The sequence below is a fragment of the Archocentrus centrarchus genome, chromosome 14 (genome assembly GCF_007364275.1).
Source record: "Archocentrus centrarchus isolate MPI-CPG fArcCen1 chromosome 14, fArcCen1, whole genome shotgun sequence".
In the NCBI taxonomy this organism is placed as follows: Eukaryota; Metazoa; Chordata; class Actinopteri; order Cichliformes; family Cichlidae; genus Archocentrus; species Archocentrus centrarchus.
This window is the reverse complement of record NC_044359.1, coordinates 19,074,967-19,084,351: the sequence shown is the minus strand read 5'-3', so window position 1 is coordinate 19,084,351 and position 9,385 is coordinate 19,074,967. Positions and strand designations below refer to the sequence as shown.

Genomic DNA, 9,385 nt, shown 5'->3' with positions numbered 1-9,385 from the left:
TATTTTCTGGCTACACATCCATGATGTGAATCCCCCGTTCCTCCCAAAGGTGCTCAATTGGATTGAGATCTGGTGGCTGTTGTCATGCTTTGGCTGGGTGAGCCATTTATTTGTGGACCCAAATGCAGAGACACAGAAGGCAGAAGGAACTCAAAACGAGCATTTAATGCAGATTAAGCCAAACTTCAGGTACAAACAGGGACCTGAGCAAGGGAATCAAAAAGCACTTGGCACTGTTAGAAGATACAAATCTGCTGGGAAACTCGGGGCAGGAGAGCACGCACAGGTTTGAGGAACAACGCAACTATGTGACAGAGATGATGTATACACTGACAGGATAACGAGGGGAGAGACAACAGGTGGGATGCAACTGAAACTAATGAACATAATGAGATGAGTAAGTAAACACAACACAAGACACAGAGAGCAACAGTGAAATAAAATAAACCAGGAAGTGTGACACAACAGAACGGGGGGAATAAAAGGGAAGATGGGAGGACTAGATCAGAAACAGATGAAGGACAAACACAGACCAGACTGTGACACAAAGAAACACAAAAGGGAACTAAGTAAAAGTAACCCCCCCACATCAACAGTCACTAACACTAACAAGAACTGAGACAACTGTGGAGGCCATGTGTGAACTCATTTTCGTGTTCAAGACACCAGTTTGAGATGATTTGAGCTTTGTGAGATGGTGAGTTATCACGCTGAAAGCAGCCATCAGTAGATGGTACACTGTGGTCATGAAGGGATGAACATGTACTCGGCCCCACAAATCTTATAAACATGGTGTCAAACCAGATACTCTGGATGGCATTACTTTGGCCTCCAGTAAGAAATCTTTCCTTCAATGCACATATTAAACAAATATGTAGGACCGCTTTTTTGCATTTGCGCAATATTTCTAAAATTAGAAACATCCTTTCTCAGAGTGATGCTGAAAAGCTCATCCATGCATTTATTACTTCTAGGCTGGACTATTGTAATTCATTATTATCAGGCTGTCCTAAAAGCTCCCTGAAAAGCCTTCAGCTGATCCAAAATGCTGCAACTAGAGTACTGACAGGGACTAGACAGAGAGAGCAGATTTCTCCCATATTGGCTTCTCTTCATTGGCTCCCTGTTAAATCTAGAATAGAATTTAAAAATCCTTCTCCTCACATACAAGGTCTTGAATAATCAGGAACCATCTTATCACAAAGACCTCATAGTACCATATCACCCAAACAGAGCACTTTGCTCTCAGACTGCTGGCTTACTTGTGGTTCCTAGGATACTTAAGAGTAGAATGGGAGGCAGAGCCTTCAGCTTTCAGGCCCCTCTTTGGTGGAACCGGCTCCCAGCTTGGATTCAGGAGACAGACACCCTCTGACCCTGAACCACCCCTTAGTTATGCTGCTATAGGAGCTAGGCTGTTGGAGGGGGTTCCCATAATGCAGTGTTTCTTTTCATTCACCTTATTTACTTTGTTTATACTTCACTCTGTATTTAATCATTAATTATTATTAATCTCTGGCTCTCTTCCACAGCATGTCTTTTGAACCTGTCTCTCTCCCCTCAGCCCAACTGGTTGCAGCAGATGACTGCCCCTCCCTGAGCCTGGTTGTGCTGGAGGTTTCTTCCTGTTAAAAGGGAGTTTTCCTTCCCACTGTCACCAAGTGCTTGCTCATAGGGTGTCGTTTTGACTGTTGGGTTTTCTCTGTAATTATTGTAGGTCTTTACCTATAATACAAAGCACCTTGAGGCGACTGTTTGTTGTGATTTGTCGCTATATAAATAAAACTGAATTGAACATGGTCAGCAACAACACTCAGGTAGGCTATGGAGTTTAAACTGTGTTCTACTGGTATGAAAGGGCCCAAAGTGTGCCAAGAAAACATCTGAGATGCATGTGTGGGAAAATCCCAGTAGATCATCATGTCTCTCACCAACAACCATGCCACTTTCAAAGTCACTAAAATCACCTTCCCCATTCTGATGGTCCTTTGAGCTTCAGCAGGTTATCTTGACTGTGTCTAGTTGCCTAAATGCACTGAGTTGCTGCGATGTGATTGGCGGATTAGATAGTTGCATAATGAGCAGTTGAATAGGTATACCTGATAAAGTGGCCAAAGTAGTTGTTCAGTCAATAAAGGAGCTCATCAGAGATGAAAAAGCAGCAAATGCTCACTGAATCAACACGTAAACTTTGTTAATAATTTCAGCCTGTTCAAGCGGTGATTCTTTGATTCTATCTGGCGATAATTCTGAAAGTATGCCTACAATTTCTAGGTCAAAAGAACCTAAATGATCAAACATAAACAGTAGAATACCTATGATGAAGTGAATGGTGATGCCTTCAATAATGTAAAAAAAAATAGTGTAAAAAAAAAAATGTTCAGCAATGGCCAAAAAAAGTCCCCCCAAAACAAAACAAACAGTAACAACAAAAAAAATCAACTTTGGCTCATGTGGTGCTGTGTGAGACTCAAGAGTTCATTTGTGCAGATTTGGCAGTGACACTGCACACGTGTCTGCTAATGTTGAAATAAATATTAGTGTTGCAATGGCCCAAATGTGTAAACACATTTGGGCTATTATAACTGTGTGGGTTTTAGCAGAGACAACAGCTGCTGTCACACAGACACTGATGTGCCGCAGCTTCATCAGCAGTGGACTGAGTTCTATTATTGAGAAAGTTATAAAGAACAAATGACACCAAAGGAACGTGGCTGGCTATAAAAAATACTACTTAATGCTACTTATAGGTAGCATTAAATTACTTAAAAGTTTGACTTTAAAGTGATCCAGCATCTAAGAACAGGCTTCTAATGCTTTTATTATGAAAATAAGACATTATAAAAACATAAGTATATGTCGCTCTTTGACAGACAACCTACAATATTTATTGTATCACTACACTATACTGGTTCCACAGTCATTTACAATATACTAACTTACTCCCTTTGTATCAGCACCTACGCAATTTCCCAGTAAGAAGGAAGAGGAAAGGGAAGTCTCTTTTTAACCTTCCCCCTGCAATGATTAGTCCTTATTTGGAAATGCTCTCTGATTTCTGATATCCTGCTCTGCCATGACCTATACTCCGTCGGACCCCAGTCAGCCACCATAATCTCCCAAATCCATCTGGATGTATCTTTTCTTTTTTTTTAAAAAAAATAAGCTGCAATTTTTCCTCTTTTTTCTTATCAAAGCATAGCATCTTCTTTCCCTTCTGCTTTTCTTATTCATCGCTGTCTGTTTCTGAGTCAGTTCATGCTGAACAGCTTAGACTGTACCAAAGCATAAACACAGTATAAACAAAACTTTGGCAGAAACACGGTTTCTCTTATTCCATCAAACTGGGCAAAATCCAGCATTACTGTCACCCCCTTCCCCTCCCTTATTTTCTCCCCTTCTGCCTTTGGAGAGTTTCTTCTTGTTTTTGTTCTTCTTATCAGCCGATCTTTCTTTGAAGTGCAGCTCAGCTTTAGAACGCACAGGCACAGGTGTTGTTCTGACTACCTGCAAAAACTCTGACGTTTTTATTATCTGTTGCTAGGCACAGAAATGAAACAAGCCACCAGTTGACGCTCAGTCATGTGTGATAGCGAGATCATTTAATGTGAATATGACACACCTCCTCAGATAATCAATTCATCACGAAGGAGGCTTCTTCAAAGTTAAAACAAACTTTATTTCAAAGAGATGGTCCAACATTTTTGATCAACTGACACACAAGAGTATCTGATATCTTTCTCTAACCAGGCAGTTTATTATCTAAAGTAACTTACACTTGACTGTATTAAAGGATGTGCTTGTTTTTAACATTACTATAAACTATAGCAAACCGTACACGTCTTACCTTTCATTAAGTTTTATTTGATTTCATTCCAGTACAAAGGGAATCAGCAGAGAGCTGGTGCCTGCTTAAGGGTTTAAGCCGTAAATCTGTAACACTGAGTAATTTGCTCTTTCTATATACACACATGAAAGAGTCTTACATGTTTGGTATCCTTGAACACACCTGCTGCTAAAGTTTGGAGAACAGGCATTGACTGCAACAATGTAGACAATACAGTAAAGAATAAAGCAAACTAAACATGGAAAGTGAAGGATTACTTCTCTCACGAAGGTTTCAAGTCCCTGCAAGTAGATTTTCATCGTGTGTGTGTTCAAGGTAAGAAATCTATCAAACACTGTGGTTTGCAGTAATGATTTTAAGGCAATGAGTTAAAACATGCAAAACAACTGGGATGATTCTGTACGAAAAAAAATTATTATTTACAATGAAGCTTGTTATAAAAGATAAAAAAAAATATATTGTTTAATGATTGATTTCTACTGTTAAACCTCTATATGTGCACATGTTCTCATTGGTCCCTATTTTGGTCCAGTTAAAATCTTGAAAACAGTCAGGTCACATTTTTCCTCATGGCCAAGAGTTAAAGTCTCTCCATCCCTGCGCACTGGCCTTTCAGAGGGCAGAGGGAGGAGGGTTTAAGCACTGCTCCGGTTCAGGGGTTGTTGATGATCTGCCTGGGACGTCCATAGCCTGTCATGCCAGCTTGAGATGCTCCTCTATTTGTGCCCATTTGCAGGCCAATGACATTTTGGCCTTCTTTCATCTGTTCATCTGTGAACTCTCTCTTGTTCTCCTGGGCCTTTCTGCACACATGCAAAGAGATGATTGTCAGTGCACAATTTTCAAACCAACTTTGTTTTTCATCTTTCCACAGATGTACAGTACAAGGAGGAAAATACTTAAACTTACTTATGGAACCAGTTAGGGTCTCCTTTGTAATTCCCATCACCCTTTGTGACAGCCAAGCTTCCCAGAGCCATCAGGGTCCTCTGGACAGCAGCCAGGTCTTTGCCTGCAGGCATGCAACAGTCTCACATCAGCAGAGCCCACAGAAATACAAGGAAGAGAACCTGTACTGTACTTTCTCGCTAAAGCCACAATTCCTCATTTTCTTTGCCGTTAATCTTTAAATTGCTTAACAAGGATTGATAGTTGGAGTAAAGACATGCTCCGTTGGTTATCGTACCTTCAAAGAGGTCTACAGTCTGAAACATGTCAGTTTTCGTGATTCCATAATTTTCAGCTGCTTTGAGGAACATGGAGATTTGCTCCATCTGCTTGAATGCCATGCCAGAGCTCTTGATGGTCTTGATTGGCTTGTTGGCTCCATACAGGCTGTTGATGAGCTCACACAGCACCTGGACGCACACAGAAGGGGCAGATTCCTCTCAATACTCTGCACATAAAGTGAATTACAATGCTTTATAAGGACATTTACACTTCTGCTAAACCAACACTCACACATCCATCCTTGAGCCAGGTTTGGAAGCCTGTCTTGTTTGGCTGAGGCCGACCGACTCCAGGGCCACACTGGGCAACGATCCACTCCACCAGCCTTTCCTCCAGTTCCTGATCATATTTCTTATCAATCTTACTCTGAACCTCACGGGTCAGACCATAGGAGGGACCTCTGTTTGCCATAGTGATCCTAATGGGAGGGAAAGTTAGTGTTAGGCTGATAGCTTAGCAACTCCACTCCCTCTCAGTGTTTTAATATCTGATAGTTTTAATAGTGTTCACATACCAACGGCTGGCCTGTTCACACCCACAGATGCAATCAATCTTATGAATGTATTCCCACTGAATATTTTGTTACTTGTGACGAGTGGTTACACTGAAACTTTTAGATTAATTAGATTTCCTAAAAGTGTGCATGTTTTTTTCAGTCATCACTTTCTCACCTCAAGAGCCTCATTTATTATTTAAGCTTATTACATGTCTCGTGTGTGCGATATATGAAGCTGCACTGCAACCAGGAGCTGAAAAATGGTAACATAAACCTTCAGGGTTAGAATTAAGGATTAAAAAAGAAGCCAATGACAAGTTGAGGACAAGAGCACAAGCTGGCGTGCTAAACATATCATGTGCGCAATAATCAGAGTGAGGCTTGATCTTTTCATTATCCAGGCCCCAACAGTGTAGTTATTTAACAAAGGCATTTTTGACAGTGGAAATTAAAGTGTTTAATGACTTGAGGAATTCCAACTTTGTTGCACCCTGTAAGTAATTATGGTTGGTTTATCTCATGTATTAATGCAGAATGAACTTCCTGTTGGCTTCAGCCAAACCACCCTACTCCCTGCATCCTGTTTGCACATTCAGCTGTCACTTCCTTCCTGAGAAGGTAGCTATGTGTATACAGGAATCTAAACACAACAACATGGTGTTGCTCACTATGCAAATGGTCTGTAAGAAAGAAAAAAAAAAAAAGCCCTGCATCAAGCTGGCTAAATCACAGAAAGGTTATCGCAAAGCACATTTTGTTTTTGCAGATCGAAATCGCAAGAGTTCCACAAGTGTGCAACTTCTAAATTTTCCGTGCAAGAATCTGGCTTTAATTCTACAAACAAACTGGGTTTACTATACACCAAGAAGTATACTGTGTAAGTATATAGACATGTTGCTCCAGGCCATACAGGCACACCTTTAGCAAAACAGAGGCTTAGTGTTACACAACATGTTGGAAGTTTGACAGTTTATCATCGGGTCCACAGCTTCACTCTGGAGCTGCTATAAACCCCCCCTCCTCCTCTCTCTCTCTCTCTCTCTCTCACGCAGGCACACATGCATACACAATGTGCACGCACAAACACACACACACACACGCACACGTATTGTTCTCTGTTCATTGTCTGAGGTTGCAGTGGTTATGTGGTCATGTGGAGGATGAGTGTCTTCCTGTCTCCTAAGTTATTCCAAAAGTAGTTTGTTAACAGCAGCAAGAGTAGGGAAAATATCCAACCAGCCAAACTCCAAGTAGCCTGTTTCTCAGTCAGACGGCTTCCATCTGTGATGTCCAGGCATGCCCGTTACGTCAAGCAGCTGCACGCATCAGGACTTATCTGGATGTCTTACAAGGAATGTTCAGAGAGCATGCTCTTTCAGATCAATCTCATGTTTAACATGCACTTTGATACATGAACTACACATTAAATGGCCAGTGCCACTGTCACACTGTAGCATTTCCAGGCCTTATTTCCACCTTAGCTTGGATGTAAATTGCATCTATCAGTTCAAACAGTGTGTGTGTGTGTGTGTGTGTGTGTGTGTGTGTGTGTGTGTGTGTGTGTGTGTGTGTGTGTGTGTGTGCGCGTGTGTGTGTGTGTGTGTGTGTGTGTGTGTGCAGGTGCTTGTCTGTTTTGGAAGCTCATACAGAGCTGTGGGCTTTAAAAAATAAACTGGGAGTGGCACAGTGGTGACTGGTAACATCTTTTAATCATAAAGTCACATCTACTCCATCTTATTCCACCATCTCACCCTGCAATGTGTTGCTGAGGTCACTAAGGTGATTTGAAAATGTGGAAAACAAGATGACAAAATTATCCCATACTTTAACTGACACATTGCATTTTTGAGTCGGTGCATTTGAACTCCACTGAAAGTGCATGTAACACCTCTAAAAAAACCAAACTGTGCTTACAACTTCTGCAAGATGAATGGCTAAACACTTTCCTGCTCCTTACTATAGGTAACTAGTGCATGTCTTTTAGTCATTGTGTTTCTTTGTTTCAAATCAACGTGGAGAATATTGACCGTGATTTATTCAAACAAGTGAAAAAAGTATTCGTAGAATTTACTTTCTCATAAAACTCTTATTTCCATTAATTTCTGGGAAAATTTGACACAGTGGCACTTTTTTAATTCCTGCTGCTGTTCTGTGTGAACCAGTGCCTCTAGTTTAACCAAGAAACCGGTTTCTTACTCAGATGAAACTCCATATGTGACTGTTTTACTCATCATCACTCATTTGTCTCATGCCCCCCCCCTCCTTCCACCCAAGCTGTTAAACTATCATATTCTGGTAACTTGCAGACACAGCTCCCACAGCATTATTGCTATTGCAACAGGATTTCATAAAACTCCACCATCAAGTCATTGTGAAATCTTTACAATGTGTACACGGTGGATCCAAACACACGATCATTTGTCTAAGCATTCACAGCCTTACCTCACTTTATCTTGCACAGTCCCAACTGTTGCATTTCTACCTAATGACCAAAGATAGCAGACACCACCTAAAGTCACAGTTTCTCACCCACGTGCAACTTTATCAAGGCCCATAAATGTCAAACCATATGTGACAAACAGTAAGTGCAGTGAGCTGTCAGTTTACCTGCCACTTTCTGAACCAGCAGCCTGGTGTTGAAAGCATCATTTAAAGAATAAAATGACATACCATTAGACAGTAGCGATGAGAGGTTTGTCAAAAGCTGAACCTGTTAACATTTCCTGAAACGGTTTCCTGAAAGGTCTCACATGCCGTGAGCACGAGGAGAGCATTCAGAGGTGAAGGCTGACAAAAAATAGCATTTCATAACAGAAGAATTTGCAGGCTCAACCACACAGGAATGGCTAAATATTAACTCAGTGTTTAGCCTTGGTCTGTGTGTGATCAAACACAAGCAAGAGGGAAGGAGAAAGATAAGTGAGGGTGGAGTGCACGAGATGCAGTATCCTATTTTTTCATATTTTCTATACAGGATCAGCCACAAGATCCATAAAGCAGCAGAGAAATGGTTTGGCTGCTGTTGTCAATCCAAAGAAATGGAGAGGAAAAGAAGAGGAGTATTTACTTACTTTGTGTAGTAGCTTTCTGATGAATCCAGATGGGGTTGGGCTTGCGCTGCCGTGTGTTTGCTCTTCTTCTTCTTCCTCTATGACACAGTGCAGAGTGCACGGCACAGAACCGCCAGGATTAAATACAGCAAACACCCCTGAAATGTATGACTTCACATTCAGTAGAAAGAAGGAGCAAGAGAGGGCTACGCCTTCCTGTCCTCTTATTTCACTCTTGTGACCCGCCCCTAGGCTCTTTCTCTTTTTCCCCACTCAAATTGTAATTCCTTATTTAGGAGAAGGACGGGGAGGAAAAACAAGGCATGTGACTTGAGAGTTTGGTGTGGTCACTGAAAAGAATTCTCTAAATTTCACCCTTTACCACTGAAGAACAAGACGGGATTAGGAGGACAGAAGGGAGGCAGGGATGATAAAAGCCTCGCATGAAGACTGGGAGTAGCACAGGAAGGCAGTTCAAGTAATTAGAGAGCAGGAAAGCACATGTATGGGGATATTTTGTACCTTAAATCAAACTGCTGCTGACTGTGGTCTTTCAAATCTGCCTGAAACTGAAAGAGACCGCAAGCAGATGTCAAATGTGAATTCCCTCCTCTCTGCTGGGTTTTTAATTCAGTCACATTGTCTTTCCTTATAGTTGAATCTCCCTTTTGTCTTTGCACAAACTTTCAATAGATGCAACACACAGTTTATAGACGGAGACACTCCCTCTGAGGTATGTCATGTCCATGTCAGCCCCTGTTG

The 9,385-nt window shown here is 41.4% G+C and overlaps 1 protein-coding gene across 2 annotated transcripts; it reads right to left on the bottom strand.

Annotated features, from left to right (window-relative positions):
- Positions 1 to 3,658: 3,658 nt before the first annotated feature.
- LOC115792418 (transgelin-like) lies at positions 3,659 to 8,824 on the bottom strand. 2 transcript variants are annotated; one of them, XM_030746941.1, is made up of 5 exons: positions 8,645 to 8,824; positions 5,309 to 5,495; positions 5,034 to 5,205; positions 4,757 to 4,859; positions 3,659 to 4,650 (listed from the first exon to the last, which is right to left on the bottom strand). In XM_030746941.1, the coding sequence occupies exons 2-5, from the start codon at positions 5,486 to 5,488 to the stop codon at positions 4,500 to 4,502; spliced, it is 606 nt and encodes a 201-aa protein (XP_030602801.1). In that variant the 5' UTR covers positions 5,489 to 5,495; positions 8,645 to 8,824; the 3' UTR covers positions 3,659 to 4,499. The 2 variants fall into 2 exon arrangements, with proteins under 2 accessions (XP_030602801.1, XP_030602803.1); XM_030746943.1 differs by lacking the exon at positions 8,645 to 8,824 and adding an exon at positions 8,244 to 8,379.
- Between the last annotated feature and the right edge of the window lie 561 nt (positions 8,825 to 9,385).